The sequence below is a fragment of the Citrus clementina genome, unplaced genomic scaffold (genome assembly GCF_000493195.1).
Source record: "Citrus clementina cultivar Clemenules unplaced genomic scaffold, Citrus_clementina_v1.0 scaffold_7, whole genome shotgun sequence".
In the NCBI taxonomy this organism is placed as follows: Eukaryota; Viridiplantae; Streptophyta; class Magnoliopsida; order Sapindales; family Rutaceae; genus Citrus; species Citrus x clementina.
The window spans coordinates 702,757-720,106 of NW_006262075.1; the positions used below are offsets into that span (position 1 = coordinate 702,757).

Genomic DNA, 17,350 nt, shown 5'->3' on the forward strand with positions numbered 1-17,350 from the left:
AATAAATGAAAAGGGAAAATGCCAAGTTAATCCGGATAGCAAAGTGAGGTCCAAATCCTGAATATCTCGGGTCCACTAACTGCCGGGTGGACCAATGATGGATGCTTGCCAGTGGAACAAATCTTCTGCTATAGGACCTAAACTTCGTCGAAACAAAAATTATATGTTACAGAGAAATAATTGAAGTAATTATAAAAACGATTTGCTGCAGTTTATGTTGGGTAAAAGCTCGTTTAGTCCATATATTTTGAACTTAGTGTCCGTTTAGTCCCTATATTTTTTAAAATACTTCAAACCATCCCTACCATTAAATTATTGACACTTTTACCATTATCTTTTGTTCCTTTTAACTTGTTTTTATAATATTGCCCTATTATAATAATTTTTTTAGACATTATTAAAAAGAAAAAAATAAATTACTAGTTTAATACCAAAAAATAAAATAAAATAAAATATATATATTAATTTTTGTGGAACACACTCTTGAGTTAAAATATTAATTTTTCTAAAAAAATTGATAATGTAATTTTTTACGATATTAATTTTTTAGACATACATGAGCTTCCACAAAAATTAATATATACCTTTTTTGTTTTTATTTTATTTTTGAGTTTAATTTGATAATTTAATTTTTTATTAATATTCAAAAAAGAAACATTATTGTAAAAGTGTAATATTATAAAAGCAAGTTAAAAATAATAAAAAATAATGACATGAGTGTCAATATTTAGTAGCAGGGACGTTTTGAGATGTTTTTAAAAATACATAGACTAAATGGACACTAACCTCATAATATAAGAACTAAACAAGCTTTTACCCGTTTATGTTCATCATATATACCTGCGCTGCATGAACTTGGAGGGTCGCTCTGCAAATCCCTAAGCTCCTTGATAATTCGTTTTGACGCCATTAGGCGAATTTATGAAGAAAAATGCCTTTCCCCTCCCACCCCCCCACCCAACCAAAAGAAGTGTGAAATATTTTCGTCTTCTAGTGAGAGAGGATTGAATATAGCCCTGGATATACTTGGTAAAGGGGGATTTCATGGTTTATAAAGCGAGTGAGCAAGATATTGGCGTGGTCCAATCAAAGGTTCTTTAAGGATTATATTGCAAGTGGATACATACAACCCTACTTGATGGTATAAATTCTTTGATAGCAAAATATGAAAAGGCTCCACAATTTCCTGTTTAAATTTAGTTTCTCCTTTTAACCTTCTTTTTTCTAATTTGGAAGATGATCTATTTTGCAATTCCAGTACTCCATCAAAGAAAATTGTCACTGGTTAAGAACATGCAGGTTTTGTAACTATGTGTTATGCAATGCTGTCTTGTAATTGAATCAATTAGCAATGGGAACCGTTGTTGGCGGTCTTTGTAACTGATAAGACATCAACAGCGCTACTTACGGGGTAATGGACTCCGGATTCATTTTACTTCACATTACGTAATGATGGGTCCAGAGTTCGTTTGATTTTGCTTCTTGAGAAGTGCTTCTGCTGCAAGAGCACCCATTTCGTTTGATTTTGCTTCTTGATCAGGATGTATTCAAACCTCTTACACTGTCTCCGCAGTATTATATTAGATTAATTTCTCACATTTACATGTGGACTGATATAAACTATTCTAATTATTTTTTATATTTTACCGAATTAATACGTGACTAATGTCAAATATTATTGAGTAATTTTGACAGATTCATTTATTAAGTTATTAAATATTGTGTTAATGAGTCTGATTTTGACATACCCTATACAATGGTATATCATGGACAAATATAATTCTTAATTGTGTTATTTTAGCTCATAATAGGATGAACAATTTTATACTAACACATGAGAGATTCCTGCACTCAATTACTGCATTTAAGTAACTTCAGCTCATTAAAAATTTACTATTCAAAAAATCTGCCCATTAAAAGTTTATTGTTCAAAAAATATGTGGCATGAGTGCAGTACACCTCTCTCTCTCTCTCGCTCTCCCTCTTCTCTCCCGTGTGTGCACAATAACTTGTTGATAAAAGCCAAATCTTGAGTTGAAGCAAAGAAAGCGGAATTCAGAAGTTAGATCAAAGTAGCAGCAACTCTGTTAAAGCTCCATAACAAGCTTCCAAGTTCGGATTCATGGGAGATCACGGTAAATTTCGAAATTACTTAAAATATGTGTTTATTTGGAAATGTACGATTACGATTAAGGGCATAAAGTTTGTTTTTGTTTCAGCAATTGGTATCAGAGCCCATGGTTATGCATTTCCTTGTAAACCATAGTTGATTTGTTGGTAAAATCTCACTCATGAAAATTTTCCTTTAATTTCGCATTTTTTGAATTTTTCGAATTTGGGCATATTTGAGTAAATGGTTGTTAAATAATGCATGAGTGATGATTTTGGAGTAAAGATATAATTTTTCTGTAATTTTTGGTGGCCAAAATTGGGATGGTATGAATGAGGATACTGTAGTTTACTGTACCTATACTGTTGAAACATCCAAGATGATATTGTGGGATAATTTTGTTTGGATTCCTAAACTTTACGAAATGTCATTATGGCCCAAAATAGTTGCAAAGTTTTCGTAATGGTCTTTGACCGAAGGTCAACATGGTAAAACATCATTTGGTCCATTTAACTTTGGTAAATTATATTATGGCCCAACATTTTATTTTATTTGATTTACAGTTTAGGCCAATAGGTGTAATATTTAAAACAATAAGCATAATTCTGAAAATTCTTCATTTTAGTCCAAAATCCTTACAATTTTAGCATTTTTTCAGAATTTTAAATTTAAAATAATCCATCATTGTTGGATCTTATGGGCATAACATTCATATATTTCATTGAGGCATGTAGATATTTTATTTGATTGAATATCTTGGTAGAAACTTTAATTGCGTTTGACAAGGTTAATTTAGCCTCAATCTTGTTAATGTATGAAATATATATATGATGCAAAACTACAATTTAGAGTGATTGTGTATCTGCTTATTGTAGGACCAATCATGATAAATTATTTGGTGTTTTGCAATTGATTGTGCATTTATAATTATTTATTATGAATTATGCGATGGATTGTTATTGTTATTACCAAGATCCATACGAGTGATGATACTGCTCTGTCGGCAAATCACTACTTGGTAGGATACTTGGGTAGATAAAGAGATTTGTTGAGTATTTTCTACTGAGTAGCTTCATTACCCTGTCGGTAATAGGTCAATGTTGGTGTTATATTCAACTTGCCTGCTTTATCTTTAGGTTAGTGCACTCCTATATTGTTAAAGGATGCCTAATATATTGTGTTGCTATTGGAGAAACTTAGAATGAGGAGCAATTGATTATAGCATGATTTTATTTTTGCATGCTTGACAATTCTTTTGTTATTGCTTCCTCAGCTCTAGATATTCTCTCCTTTCTCCAAGTAGCCTCCCTCAAGAATTTAACTGGGACAAATTTTGAGGACCATCGACAGAAGCGGACTATCCGGTGGAAGAATTCTGTGAACATGCCTTGAGGGCCATCGACAAAATTATAGAAAATGGCCATCTGCCCATCATTGTTGGTGGCTCGAATACTTATATTGAAGCACTTGTTGAAGATTCCATAATTAACTTTAGGGCTAATTATGACTGTTGCTTCCTTTGGATGGATGTTGATCCGCTTGTTTTATACAAATACGTCGGCATTCGGGTCGATAAAATGGTCGAAGTTGGCCTCGTTCATTCTTGAGTAGTAGGTCCTTATAATTATTAGTAGTCTCATTTTTCATGTTACTTTCAAGTTTTAAATATTCATGCAGCTCCGGAGCCCTGATGGACCGCCGGATGCCCCGGTTGTAATCGGCGTTAGGGTCGAACATGTCCCTGACCTCGTCGACGAGGCCAGTTTCGACCATTTTATCGACCCGAATGCCGACGTATTTGTATAAAACAAGCGGATCAACATCCATCCAAAGGAAGCAACAGTCATAATTAGCCCTAAAGTAAATTATGGAATCTTCAACAAGTGCTTCAATATAAGTATTCGAGCCACCAACAATGATGGGCAGATGGCCATTTTCTATAATTTTGTCGATGGCCCTCAGGGCATGTTCACAGAATTCTTCCTCCGGATAGTCCGCTTCTGGGTCTACAAACCCTAACAAGTGGTGGGGAACGCCTTGGCGCTCAGACGCAGTGACCTTGTTGGTGGCAATGTCCAGACCTTTGTACACTTGAATCTTGTTCGAGTTAATTGCTTCGCCCGAAAAATGAATCGCAAGGTCGATTGACAGTTTGGTCTTGCCGGTGGCTGTTGCTCCCATTACGAACACAACTTTCTTCTTGTTGAAATTCATGGTGATCACTCGAGTGGACACTGCCACCAAAAGAACAAGAAAATTACATAATTAAAAATTAGACGTGGCATTCTGTTTTTGGAATGTCATTACCAGGGTGGTTTCTTTATAAAGAGCATTATTATGACAAGCATAGATCATGGGCTTCCTCAAAGAAACATGAGAAAAGAAAGAAAACACTCGCATGCAGAAGCAACACTGATAGAAATTAAATACATGCAAAAATTATATAGAAAATATAAAGTGCAGCATTTTTTCAAAATCGAAGTAAAAAGTAAAAGTTTTATAATTAAAAAAATAAGAATAAAAGCCAAAAAAGAACATTAGTTCTTGGTGGCTAACCTAGATTTTTGCTGATAAAGTTGCTTTTTCCACGATGGTCGACCTGAGGTATCCAAAATCCAGCGGCATGTGAAAATCCCGCAAATATCAAACAATCTGACGGGTGCACTACAATCAGCCACCGTTCCATATCACGATAATATTCGTGCCTAGCCAAAATTGTCAAACATCCATACCAAATCACCGCTGTTGATAACATAGATTTATCAAAAACCAGCTGCTGCCGGCCAGCTTTGCAAAAAATAAATGCCAAGAACAGAAAACTCTTTATGTCGCGGTTCATTTGCGTACACAATGATGGCTCCAGAATGCTATTCAGCTGTAAGCAGTTCTGATATATAACGTTATGCTCATTTCCCATGTCTCAGTCGAATTTCATATCATATCCATTTCTTTTACGCTGATAACAAGAATGAAAAAGAAAGATCATGAAGATGAATGGACTTTAAATGAGATAAGGAAGAACAGCATGCAGGAGGCCAAACCCACAACCGGTGATGGCTTGGAGTGGGGTGTTTTATTCGCAATTGGCCCGGGACTCACGGTGGAGACAGTCATTTTTCTCAGCGTCCGCATTGATTCCGCCTGTTGAATCTGCTTTCTGCAATTATTCAAAAATAAAAATAAAATAGAAGTGGCCCCTCCATGGAATGTATCGAAGTTTAATCGAGTGTTTGACAAAAAATCCAAGCCTGCTTGACCCAATGTCCCAGTCGGGGAGCCTGGGAATTTGGAAAGCTTGTCGTAGGCCAATATTATATTCTGAAATGAGACGGAGACTTGTCTACAATTAAATAAAAATGTATTTGCCATTCTCGACAGTTCCTTATTGATAGAATTATCCTCATGGGCTGCTTGTCAGACTGGTAGCATAAGCTAATATGATAATGACATTTCCATTATCGTGTTCTTCTAAAATCAACTCGAAATAACAACTAAAGTTCAACAAGCTAAAATATTTTTACCTTTGTAATGAACTTTTGTAAAATCAAACTGACTAATCAAATTCTGAAGAATCGAGCTTTTAGACCGCACGGGGTAAGTTGAGACATTTCAAAATCAACGGGACACTTAATTTAATAATAATAAGTTCAAAACTTAGATGGAGCATTTCGATTGGGGTCACATTGTTAATTACATAATTAGGATTTTCATTGAACTCTCACGGTTGACAAGCATCTTAATTAAAGACTTGACTATGTAATTATTTTTTTTATTTTTTTTCGTGTTTTCTCTTTCACCTTTTACGCAGAAGACGCGGCCAATCCTTTAAAACAATACCAAGTTATATTTGGTACGTCCATGCAAGGAAACGTTGTTGGTCTTCTTAGTGGGAACTGGGAAATTCCAATCTTTTTAATACATAATGCATATTGAATCCGGGAGTCAACAAAAGGTGTGCAACAATGTAATGCATTTCAACAATTAGAGCCGATCACAACAATTCCAACAAAACAATACAAAACCACCTGATGATTCACAGAGAGATCCTCACAGTTTGTCAATTGAGATTTCTTCAAGAGCATAGGAAGAAAGATGAGGGAGAATTTGAGAAAGGACAGAGGGTCATAATCTCTTTACACCTAATTTCAATCACAATATAGAGCAGGCCTTTTGTGCTTTATTCTTTTTCTTCTTCGTCTTTGGTGGTTGGAGGACAACTCTGATGGCTGCATCAAATACTGCCTTCACATTCTGCAGCAACAAAAAACATTGAACCCTTAAATTAGAAATCTATAACATACATGAAGCATGAAAATGTTCAACATACAAACGTTACCTGCTGTGTTTTTGAACTGCATTCAATGTAAGCAGGTGCACCAATCAGCTTCCTCAGCTCCTCCCCCTATTACAAGTTATAATCAGTACATTAAAACTAACAATTTTTGTGCACTTTCTCAAAGGGGAAAAATGAAAATAATGTGAAGCTGAAAATCTTTACCTGAGCTGTACTAATGGGCACGGCACCTGGATGGTCAATGAAGAACTGCTTATCATCCCGAAGATCTGGTTAATTCCACATCATAAAACAATTAGGATTACTTAAAATCATTTGGTACATACCCTTACAAGGTCCACATACAAAATGAGGTCAGTCCCAATAACTAAGATGAAAAGGAAAAAGGATAACCAGCCACGGTATTGGCTTCAGGCTCTTCAACAAAACATATGTTGGCACATGCAGGGTAAAAGGAAATAACTAAAAGTTAATTTATGTTTTGGTCGCCGGGGGCGGGGGGAGGGGGGGGGGGGGGGTGTGGGGGAGGAGGAGATAAACTCTATAGCATCAATTTTGACGCAATGGAAAACAGGCAATCTCTAACGATGTCGAGGCCAATAAAAGAACTTCTAAGGGGAAAAAAAAAGTTAATGAGCTAGTTAGGATATACCTCCTCTACCAATAATTCTCTATACCCCTCTCATATAGACACGCTCATTTGATTACTGATATTTGAAGGCATAATTTTAGAGAAGGAGATTACATAGACATTTGAAAGATTTGTCACGAAAGAAAATGTGACAAAATAAGCATCAATATCCGTTAAAAATTGTGTACAATGGGTAGGTACCAATTATTTTGGCCATAATCCACACAATATAAAAATGCCAGTGGACACTGAAAAATCCAGCAAACATAGAAGGGGATAAACCCGACAATATGTTCCTTGGCAAACATGCATAATATGCATTTTGCCCATAATTAAAACCAAAAGCAATTACCATAAAAAATCTGTATCAATTCGCTCACATAGACAAAGACAAAAAATATACGCAGACTGCGTGATAATGAAACTTCAAGAACAACTTCAAGCATAGATTAGAAACAATTGATGTACAACTAGCCATCAAAGCTTCAGAGGATGCTAAGGTAATTTAACTTAAATAAGATCATCATAAATTCAAATTGTATAACAGAAACGGTGGACTAGAACAATGAAAAAAGCCAAGATCATGTTACAAAAGTATAAAAAAAATTGGTTATTCGGATTCTTTAAGAAAATGCTCCATGTACAGAGGCTAACAGATAGAAAATCAGTAGTGACAATTTGAATATAAGAAAACCTCACCAAGCTTTGTTCCAACAAGGATTATTGGCACACCAGGTGCATAATGTTTCAACTCTGGAATCCACTGGAGACAAAGCCAAAAAGAAATTCATCAAAATGTCATCCACGGATTGTATCTCTGTTGGAGTAAGAAAACAACATAGAATTTACTCACCTTCTTGGATACATTTTCATAACTTGCTTTGCTAATAAGAGAGAATGCAAGAATGAAAACATCTGCACCACGGTAACTTAAAGGTCTTAATCTGTTATAATCCTCTTGTCCTGTTCATAAAGGTGGGGAAAAAAGGGGATTTAGTCCCAGAAACAGAACTCTAAACAACATTTGCAAATGGAAAAGGGGGTAGATTTAATGTTACCAGCAGTATCCCATAATCCAAGATTAACAGTGCTGCCATTGACAACCACATTTGCACTGAAATTATCAAACACAGTTGGCACATAATCCTGTTTCCCACCAAAACAAAAAATTAACCACATTATGCAACACATATTTCCAAAAATCCTATTCCAAAACAATATTACAGCATGAGAAAGCACAATATCCTAGCATTTGTTTCTCATTGCCGTGAATCTTCACAACTCATCATCATTCATTCCTAATCTACCAACTGCATTAGATACCACAACATTGGAGACAAATTCTAAACCAGATATCAAAAATAACATCAAAGCAACCATCTTTCATTAAAAAATCCACACATATTCCCCAAATCCTTCACAAAATGACCCAAAAAGATGAAACTTTACAAAGTATGCCTGATTTAGATAAAGCCCTCTGTTGCCAAATTTCAAAAAGTTTCCATCTTTGACATTCTTCCGAAACGCCAACAGTAAAATACACAGTTAACCAGAAAAGAAAATAATTTTCCTTTTTTGAAAATAAAGGGAGAAATTTTACCGTAGGGAAAGTGTTGCTGGTGTAAGAAATCAGCAAACAAGTTTTACCCACAGCTCCATCGCCAACCGTCACGCACTTAATAAACCTTGATGCGCTCATTTTTATTTTTTTTTAAGACAGTGGCTTTTTAGTTACCAAAATATAAAATCTCAGAGAAAATAACAAACAACCCTCAGATCCCAACGCCTGAGGAGAACCGCGATCGCAAGCGTAACTTCAATTAGCCATCATCTGCTCAGTAAAAAACAAAACAAAGGGAAATTTTCAACGAAACCCCAGAAAATTTCGCCAAAAAGAAAAAATTTCAAGAAACTACAAGGAGAGCTGGAGCGACGAAATGACGTCGGGGGGGGGGGGGTTGAAGGACCGGCAGAGTGCGACAATCGATCAAAAAGGAAAAAAGAAAAAAGAAGGGAAAGTAAAATTTTTGGAAATGAAGAGGGAGGAGGTGAAGATTGAGAGAAAATGGTAGAAAAGGAACCTTGTTTCGGCCGGGAAATTATGCCGTTGAAGCGTTCGTTGAGCGAACCAATCTTCGCCAACAAACTCGTTTCCTTTCTTTTACTCTGCCTTTTATTGTTTTTTTCCCTTCTTTAAACGACCTTTCCGGAGATTGGGCCACGTCTTACTCCCGATCCGATTCAATTCGGGTTTGCTTTTTCTTTCACTTTTCTTCTGTTTTAGTAAACAGTCATTGTCTGTATTACATAATAATGTCCCTACAATTTATTTTTTTAAATAACAAAATACTCCTAAGTTTTTCTTTTATTTAAATTTTTTTTTTTAATTTTTGCTTGCGCTTACTGGGTTAGGAACGAACTCGAAATCAACATTAAATTTGTGGACATATTTACTATTGTTGTAAATTATGGGGACCATTAGGTAATTATCCATTTAAATAAGAGAGGAGGTGATTATCCCATTTAAATAATCATGGGATGTTTATACTTTGTTGAAAGGTTGGTTAGATTAAATCATATGATGGGTTAAGGCGACCCACTAACGCAGTAGTGGATTTTGATAATTGTGCGGTCATGTCACGGAGTTAATGAAGCAATTTTGTTAATTAATGCATTTTCAATGAGTTCACAGTCCAATCCAATATATTTTTGGGTTATAAAACATCTACTAAGTTGTATTAATTTATTTATATTATGATAAGCTTTTATAATTGTCTTAACTATGGTAATGATACGTATAAATAATACACACAGATCAACAGATAACAGATTATACGAAAGATAGCCCCCCGTTAATTATTCTTTTCCGCCAAACAGAAGTTTTTCTTTGTATGATCAACGTAGTTTGTTTGTATGAGATTAGGCCAACAATTGTCAACCAAATAGCTTGGTCTCTTTCATGATCATGAATAACACCAACTAGAATTCGTGCATTGTTTTATGAGCAAAACAAATCTTATACAAGATTCATACAAATAGCTTACGAGAAACTGTATTTTTTTTTATATCTGATTTATGTTATTAATTTTGTATCAGTAAATAAAGGAAATTCTGATGCCACGTGTTAATACAATACAAATACAAATCGTTACCCGCCAATATCGAGTTTCTGTTAGATGATTGGACTTGGTCAGCATCCAAATGAAGCACCTTGAACGAGCAGTGCTGACATGAAAGAAGAAACCTGAACCAAACGATGAAATCAATTTAAAAGCAAATATTTTATTGCACTCAACGCAAACAATTTCTCCGAAATATACTCTCAAGCTGAAAAGATTTTCACTCCACTGTCTCTGACACTGTCACTATGATTCAGCACATCGTAGCTCCATGAATGCTGCAAACCAACTTCATTGATTCGGATTCTGACTGAAACCCACATCCCCAGTTTTGATTAAACACCACAGTCTGGTCTGCTCCTGTTAAGTAGTAGTAACACACTGACAGTACCACTATGTCAGTACCAAGTCGAGTACTGCTGGCGGCACTTGTTTGCTTGTTGACGATTTCAACGGTTGTTCAAGGAGAGAAGTTTAAAAGGAGCGTGACATACGACGGTCGATCTTTGATCATCAATGGTAAAAGAGAGCTTTTCTTCTCAGGTTCAATCCATTACCCCAGGATGCCACCTGAGGTACTTAATTCTTATTTCAGAATCGTGGATATAATATGTTTTATTTTATGTGTGTGTTTTGGTTATGCTAATGTGGTTGCTTGCTTGATTAATTTTGTACTTAGATGTGGTGGGACATACTGAAAAAGGCTAAAGCTGGAGGATTGAATGTGATTCAGACTTATGTTTTCTGGAACATTCATGAACCAGAGAAGGGCCAGGTAACATGTCAGTGATATTTTCTGAATTGGGAAGCTAATAATACGCGTCTTTGCAACTGGTACTGTTTGTTATAAGCCACTGTGTTTTTACATTTTCTTTTTCCGGCTTTTGCAGTTCAATTTTGAAGGAAACTATAATTTGACCAAATTTATCAAGATGATTGGTGATCTGGGTATGTACGCAACACTTAGGGTCGGGCCATTCATTGAGGCGGAATGGAACTATGGGTATGGCCCCGGCTAAAGTTTTCTAAATTCTAATTAACAATCCAATTTTGCAATGATTTTCCTACAATGAGCACGCATGTACTCAGTCTGCTTGATCAAATGTAAATCTTTGCAGTGGATTTCCATTTTGGTTGAGAGAAGTTCCAAATATTACGTTTCGATCTGATAATCCACCGTTCAAGGTAATCATCAAGCTAGTTGCATAGTTTGATTTAGATTGAACGGATGGCTCCATAATTGGATGTTTTTCTTATGCAGTACCACATGAAAAAGTTCACGAAAATGATTATAGACATGATGAAGGATGCCCAGCTATATGCATCTCAAGGAGGTCCAATCATTTTATCACAGGTTACGTTCCACTAAAATGGAAACGAAAAAAACTATGCACGAAGATTATTGATACCTTGAACCTATGATATAATAGTTTCTTCATTTCTTTTTGCAGGTTGAAAATGAATACAACACTATTCAACTTGCATTCAGGGAACTAGGAACTCGGTATGTCCATTGGGCAGGAACTATGGCTGTGAGACTAAACACTGGAGTTCCCTGGGTGATGTGCAAGCAAAAGGATGCCCCAGGTCCAGTGGTAAGCCTCTATTCTTAAGTCCAGATGACTTAGTACTCATTATCCCTCTAAGCACTCAAGTTTACTGGAAAATTTGACGGGCAAAATATATAATGGTTTAAGTGCAGATCAACACATGCAATGGGAGAAATTGTGGAGATACTTTCACCGGTCCAAATAAACCAAGCAAGCCTGTGTTATGGACGGAGAATTGGACTGCTCGGTAAGTAACTAGCTACATTCCTTGAAAAAGCATCCATATGCTAATTGAGTGTCGTTTCTTGTTCATTCTTCATCCTGTTCGATTGTAACCCCTCACAAAACAATATGAAAGGAAAAATGTAGCAGAAAGTGTTGGAACTCAATTTTCTTGCAATGGACAAATTTTCACGAGTCAGCTGGTGTTTTATTTCCTTCGAGTTGCCCAGAAAGATGCTTTATTCAAAGGGGATTGATTGGTATTACAGGTACAGAGTATTTGGCGATCCACCATCTCGAAGGTCGGCTCAAAATCTTGCGTTCTCAGTTGCTCGTTTCTTCTCGAAGAATGGTACTCTTGCAAACTATTATATGGTATTCAACTTCAAGACCATTTCAACAAGTGTCATATTTTAAGAGTAGTCAATCAAGTCAAAATGTTTCTACTCTTCCTACAATTCTTCTTATATTTTTCTTGACAGTATTATGGTGGAACAAATTACGGAAGATCAGGTTCATCTTTTGTAACCACCCGATACTATGATGAAGCGCCCATTGATGAATATGGTTAGGCCTATTGAATTTGTGATCACCAATTCGGAAGTTCAATTTACTTCATTCACTTTTAAGTGCATTCACACAAATTTTTGCTGATCGCTAGAGATTTTTATATTGTGAGTCCAGGCATGCTGAGGGAACCAAAATGGGGTCACCTGCGAGACTTGCATTCTGCTTTGAGGTTGTGTAAGAAAGCTCTGCTTTCGGGGAAACCTTCTGTTGAGAATTTTGGTCCGAACCTAGAGGTATTCCTCCCCAGAGAGAAAATTAAAGTTGTGTTTCTAAGATGAACTAAGCGATTACTTCTTGCAGGCTCATATTTATGAACAGCCTAAAACTAAAGCTTGTGTTGCATTCTTGAGCAACAACGACTCTAGGACACCCGCAACATTAACTTTCAGGGGCTCCAAATATTACCTTCCCCAGTATTCTATAAGCATCCTCCCTGATTGCAAAACTGTTGTCTACAATACTCGAATGGTAACACTCCATCATTTTCAAGTACAACGTTGGAAATTTAATTTTCCAAGTCCTCTAAGATAAAACCTTTTTTTATGGTATAAAATAGATTGTTGCACAACATAGCTCAAGACACTACCAGAAATCAAAAGCAGCCAACAAAGCTCTTCGGTGGGAAATGTTCATAGAAGATATTCCCACTCTTAATGAGAATTTGATCAAATCAGCATCCCCGCTGGAACAGTGGAGTGTGACAAAGGACACTACAGACTATTTGTGGCACACTACTGGGTATGCAAATTTTAACTGACATTTCAGGAGATATGATTTCATTTGTTCTCACAACTGTAATTGACATTTTGTTCTCAGCATTTCATTGGATGGCTTTCACTTACCTTTGCGGGAAAACGTTCTCCCAGTCCTTCGAATTGCAAGTCTTGGCCATATGATGCATGGATTCGTAAATGGACACTATATTGGTATTCTTTTCTATGAACTCTTGCATTGTCTAATGAGTTTCAGGATTTGTAGTAGAAATATAAATTTCACAAGAGAAGAACCCAAAAAAGTTGCTTTTGCATTTTGTCGGGTAATAAGGATCAATAGATTCTGATTCTTGTAATACAAATTCCAAAGAATTGTTTAGTTGTATCTCGATTTTTTCAAGGGGATTTATTTGTTTAAACTTGTCATAAAGAACATTGTATAAGTAGTCTGAGTAGAAGCTGCAACTGATACGGCCCCCAATAGTTTTGTTCATTATCTACTCACCAAGCTCTGGTTGACAGGATCTGGACACGGAACCAACATAGAGAATAGCTTTGTCTTTCAGAAACCAATAATCTTGAAGCCTGGAATTAACCACATATCACTTCTGGGTGTCACAATTGGTCTTCCGGTAATAATTGTAATTTCCAGCGTCCGCCTTTTAGTTCTTGATTTTCATTTTTATCCCTAATGAAATAAGTGGGAACTGGTAATAATCTTCTTTGCAATCATTAGGATAGCGGGGTCTACTTAGAGCGTAGGTATGCTGGAACTCGAACTGTAGCAATCCAAGGTCTTAATACTGGAACCCTTGATGTTACCTACAGTGAATGGGGTCAAAAGGTAACCAGCTGTAATTCATTTTTCAAACAAGGCTTTATTTTGAAACAAGGATTAAATTATCAGCTTTGTGCCGACTACAGGTAGGCTTGGATGGCGAAAAATTTCAGGTTTACACACAGGAAGGTTCTGATAGGGTAAAATGGAATAAAACTAAGGGATTAGGAGGACCACTTACATGGTACAAGGTATTGCCTTAAGCAACCTCTTCGAAGCAATTAAATGCAAATATAAAACTAAACTCGGAATGGAAAAAAGTGTAAGTTAATGTAATCTGGATTCCCTAAAACTCATTTTATTTTCCATTTCAGACCTATTTTGATGCCCCTGAAGGAAATGATCCTCTTGCAATTGAGGTAGCTACCATGTCTAAAGGTATGGTATGGGTCAATGGGAAAAGCATTGGTCGCTATTGGGTATCTTTCCTCTCTCCTACAGGAAAGCCTTCGCAGTCTGTGTAAGCATTACATCATATTTACATCAATTTTGTATATAAAGAAAAATGGTCTCACACTCTTGTAAATTTCAGGTACCATATTCCAAGAGCTTTCTTGAAGCCAAAAGATAATCTCCTGGCTATCTTTGAGGAAATAGGAGGAAACATAGATGGTGTTCAAATCGTAACTGTCAACAGGAATACAATCTGCAGCTACATAAAAGAAAGTGATCCAACACGTGTCAATAATCGGAAAAGAGAAGACATTGTTATACAAAAAGTTTTTGATGATGCCAGAAGATCAGCTACCTTGATGTGTCCTGACAACAGAAAGATTCTCCGTGTTGAGTTTGCAAGCTATGGTAATCCGTTTGGTGCTTGTGGTAATTACATTCTTGGAAACTGCAGCGCACCATCGAGCAAGAGAATTATCGAACAGGTTTACCATCTCTCTAATCTGTGCACATAGACACTTTCATTTTACTGCTTTTGAGATAATTGGTTTTTCTCGTTATCCGGGCATGCAGTACTGCTTGGGAAAAAACAGGTGTGCAATACCATTTGACCAGAATATTTTCGACAGGGAAAAAAAGCTTTGTCTGAATGTTCCTAAAAATCTGGCTATCCAGGTACAATGTGGTGAGAATAAATAGAGTCCCCAGTAAGAACCCTTAGGAGTTTCAGACAGGACTGTAGAAGTGAGATTTTGTGGCGACCTGTAGGTTTTAAACTTACCCAATAAAACCAACCTTCCTTCAGGTCATCTGCATGTGCCAAGTCATACTGGGTATCCAAAAGCTTCATTTACCAATCTGGTTTCCTTCTAGTGGCTTAAAAAGAGATGTTATTGGTTTGTACAATTGAATTGCAAACAGCATGTTAGGTTCTTGTTTTTCACAATTTAGTTTATTTCAAACTATTTAGAACATTAAACTAAAGAAACAAGCAAGCAAATCTAATCACATTTTTGAATATGGTCGAAACTTTAACGAGAAAGGTACCTAACTATTTGCTCCAGACACAATTCATGGACCCAATGATCTAAGCAGAGTTTTGGCTGTTGATCTGATTGGGGCTCAGTTACTTAGCATTTAGTCCGTCTCCGGAAGTGTCTCAAATTTCGTTAATTTGATTACTCGTCCGTTAAACCGAAAGATAAATACTGCTGCATTGTTTCAGCAACTGAATTGGAAAATGATGTTAGAAACTGTATAGATTGACTCATTGAAGCACCAGATTTTACCATGAAACTATGAAAACACAAATCTAAGGCCTTTCTATTAGAATTGAAGCCACAGTACAATGGAATAAACGATGAAGCTGAATCGGGAAAAGGAAAAAAGAGAGGTTTTTAATAACCGTGTGCCATAATTTCTAAAATCAACCCATATAAATTACAGCTTGGTATCTACTTTTCACCATAAAACTTATGAACTCAGATTGCGAAGACATTGTAGCACTGTCAAGGATAGTGGGCTGACCATCAAAATACATTGCACAATGACCTAGTACAAATTGGGGAGTAGCTGTAAACAAGAGCTCAAACACAGATCTGAAATCAGGACTTGCAAAATGCATGGAGTGTATCGTCCAGGGCCTTCCTATCATAATCGCCTGTAAAGACACAATTGCCTAACGGACCTTTCAAAAGGATAAGCCTTAATAGTCCATCAGCTACCTTCTTATCCACCTGCAATATCAAAAGGGTACAAATATGTTAAACAATGAGACAAAAGAGTTTGTGCTTTAAAGAATGATGACAAATTAAATGTCTTACGGCCATGATAGACTTGAACATTTCTACAGTCATGGTGTCTGGTGGTGCAGTAGGTAACTTAGCCTGTTGTAGGATGTTATGCACACGTTTAACGATAGAATCATCAATCCAACCAAGCCGGTAAGACATGTCAACGGCCATGACCTAAGAAGCAACATACAGTTAAGTAACAGCATAAAACGGGGAACAGCTATAACATGATGAAACCCAAATGAAGAATATGCTAACCATGCCAGCTGCAACAGCTTCTCCATGAAGCCACTGCCCATATCCAAACCCAGTTTCAATGGCCTGGTAAGACAAGCCACATGATCAGAAGAAGTTGATCAAGAATCTTTTAGCTAGAAAAGAATACCACAAAGCCAAAGGCCATTCTTGTTTTTAATCAAGTAGAAAGAGAGAGAAAATTTCATGTATTATAGTTCGAGTATATGCTGACAAGCTAGCTTTGATATCATAGTAACATATACATGCATTAGTACTAGCCTACACAAGATGGCAATCTAATACAATAGGTTGGTCTTGCAAGCTAAAAGATTATTTAATTAATAGACCAAATAAATATGATCCAAGTTATATAATCTAATATAAAACTTGCATGACCAACTGTCATGTAACTTGTATAGGGTTGGGCAGTCTCTTTTCGATTAAATCAGACTTTGGGGATTGATACTGTTTTATATAGCTTCAACTGATTTTGGGTGGATGCCTGGTCCACTACTAAAGTGTAATACGTCAACTATGTATTAATATAAATCCTCATAGTTTTCTAACCCACACCCCCCCCCCCACCCCCACACACACACACACACACACACACACACACACACACACACACACGCACACACACGCTCACGCGCGCTCCCACACACCCACACTCTTTCACACACAGGCACACACCCCCAGTTTTTTTTTTAAAGACGGGTTTTTAACAAAAAAAAATTCCCTGGTGTCCCGGGGGGGGGCACACCCCCAAAAATTTATTAATGAAAAAAAGCTTCTAAAAAAAATAAGGCCCCGCTTATTTGGAGGAAATAGGGAAGGGGTATTGCATTTTCTATTTCTAACGCGGGGGAAAAAAAGAAAT

At 36.5% G+C, this 17,350-nt stretch overlaps 4 protein-coding genes across 5 annotated transcripts in view; 1 reads left to right on the top strand and 3 right to left on the bottom strand.

The window, feature by feature from the left end:
* Window positions 1–3,607: 3,607 nt before the first annotated feature.
* LOC18037015 (adenylate isopentenyltransferase 7, mitochondrial) lies at window positions 3,608–5,027 on the bottom strand. The gene is made up of 2 exons (XM_006425342.2): window positions 4,667–5,027; window positions 3,608–4,344 (listed from the first exon to the last, which is right to left on the bottom strand). The coding sequence occupies exons 1-2, from the start codon at window positions 5,025–5,027 to the stop codon at window positions 3,608–3,610; spliced, it is 1,098 nt and encodes a 365-aa protein (XP_006425405.1).
* A 974-nt stretch (window positions 5,028–6,001) lies between these two features.
* LOC18037680 (rac-like GTP-binding protein RHO1) lies at window positions 6,002–9,269 on the bottom strand. 2 transcript variants are annotated; one of them, XM_006425344.2, is made up of 8 exons: window positions 9,117–9,269; window positions 8,636–8,866; window positions 8,094–8,181; window positions 7,889–7,998; window positions 7,735–7,798; window positions 6,609–6,673; window positions 6,447–6,512; window positions 6,002–6,361 (listed from the first exon to the last, which is right to left on the bottom strand). In XM_006425344.2, the coding sequence occupies exons 2-8, from the start codon at window positions 8,732–8,734 to the stop codon at window positions 6,260–6,262; spliced, it is 594 nt and encodes a 197-aa protein (XP_006425407.1). In that variant the 5' UTR covers window positions 8,735–8,866; window positions 9,117–9,269; the 3' UTR covers window positions 6,002–6,259. The 2 variants fall into 2 exon arrangements, with proteins under 2 accessions (XP_006425407.1, XP_006425406.1); XM_006425343.2 differs by having other exon boundaries at window positions 8,636–8,869.
* Window positions 9,270–10,549: 1,280 nt separating this feature from the next.
* LOC18037681 (beta-galactosidase 13) lies at window positions 10,550–15,244 on the top strand. The gene is made up of 19 exons (XM_006425345.2): window positions 10,550–10,729; window positions 10,834–10,929; window positions 11,045–11,157; window positions 11,273–11,339; window positions 11,416–11,508; window positions 11,606–11,749; window positions 11,857–11,951; window positions 12,196–12,301; window positions 12,409–12,493; window positions 12,611–12,729; window positions 12,797–12,964; window positions 13,053–13,234; window positions 13,313–13,422; window positions 13,732–13,841; window positions 13,946–14,053; window positions 14,134–14,238; window positions 14,362–14,507; window positions 14,580–14,925; window positions 15,014–15,244. The coding sequence occupies exons 1-19, from the start codon at window positions 10,550–10,552 to the stop codon at window positions 15,137–15,139; spliced, it is 2,499 nt and encodes an 832-aa protein (XP_006425408.1). The 3' UTR covers window positions 15,140–15,244.
* Window positions 15,245–15,731: 487 nt separating this feature from the next.
* LOC18037536 (3-dehydroquinate synthase, chloroplastic) overlaps window positions 15,732–17,350 on the bottom strand; it is a 4,255-nt gene continuing 2,636 nt past the window's right edge. The window contains exons 7-9 of the mRNA XM_006425348.2: window positions 16,492–16,554; window positions 16,264–16,407; window positions 15,732–16,176 (exon numbers count right to left, since the gene is read on the bottom strand). Of these exons, the coding sequence (XP_006425411.2) occupies window positions 16,045–16,176; window positions 16,264–16,407; window positions 16,492–16,554 (339 nt within the window). The 3' untranslated portion in view covers window positions 15,732–16,044. The remainder of the gene's footprint in view (window positions 16,177–16,263; window positions 16,408–16,491; window positions 16,555–17,350) is intronic.

Bases quoted from the DNA above. Each gene is read 5' to 3' on its own strand.
- LOC18037015 (XM_006425342.2), bottom strand. From the start codon at position 5,027: ATGGGAAATGAGCATAACGTTATATATCAGAACTGCTTACAGCTGAAT. The intron at 4,345-4,666 runs GTTAGCCACCAA...TTTTGGTGGCAG, and splicing joins CTTTATCAGCAAAAATCTAG to TGTCCACTCGAGTGATCACC.
- LOC18037680 (XM_006425344.2), bottom strand. From the start codon at position 8,734: ATGAGCGCATCAAGGTTTATTAAGTGCGTGACGGTTGGCGATGGAGCT. The intron at 7,799-7,888 runs GTGAGTAAATTC...CTTTGTCTCCAG, and splicing joins ATGAAAATGTATCCAAGAAG to TGGATTCCAGAGTTGAAACA. The intron at 6,674-7,734 runs GTGAGGTTTTCT...GGAATTAACCAG, and splicing joins CCTTGTTGGAACAAAGCTTG to ATCTTCGGGATGATAAGCAG.
- LOC18037681 (XM_006425345.2), top strand. From the start codon at position 10,550: ATGTCAGTACCAAGTCGAGTACTGCTGGCGGCACTTGTTTGCTTGTTG. The intron at 12,302-12,408 runs GTATTCAACTTC...TTTTCTTGACAG, and splicing joins CTCTTGCAAACTATTATATG to TATTATGGTGGAACAAATTA. The intron at 14,054-14,133 runs GTAACCAGCTGT...TGCCGACTACAG, and splicing joins ACAGTGAATGGGGTCAAAAG to GTAGGCTTGGATGGCGAAAA.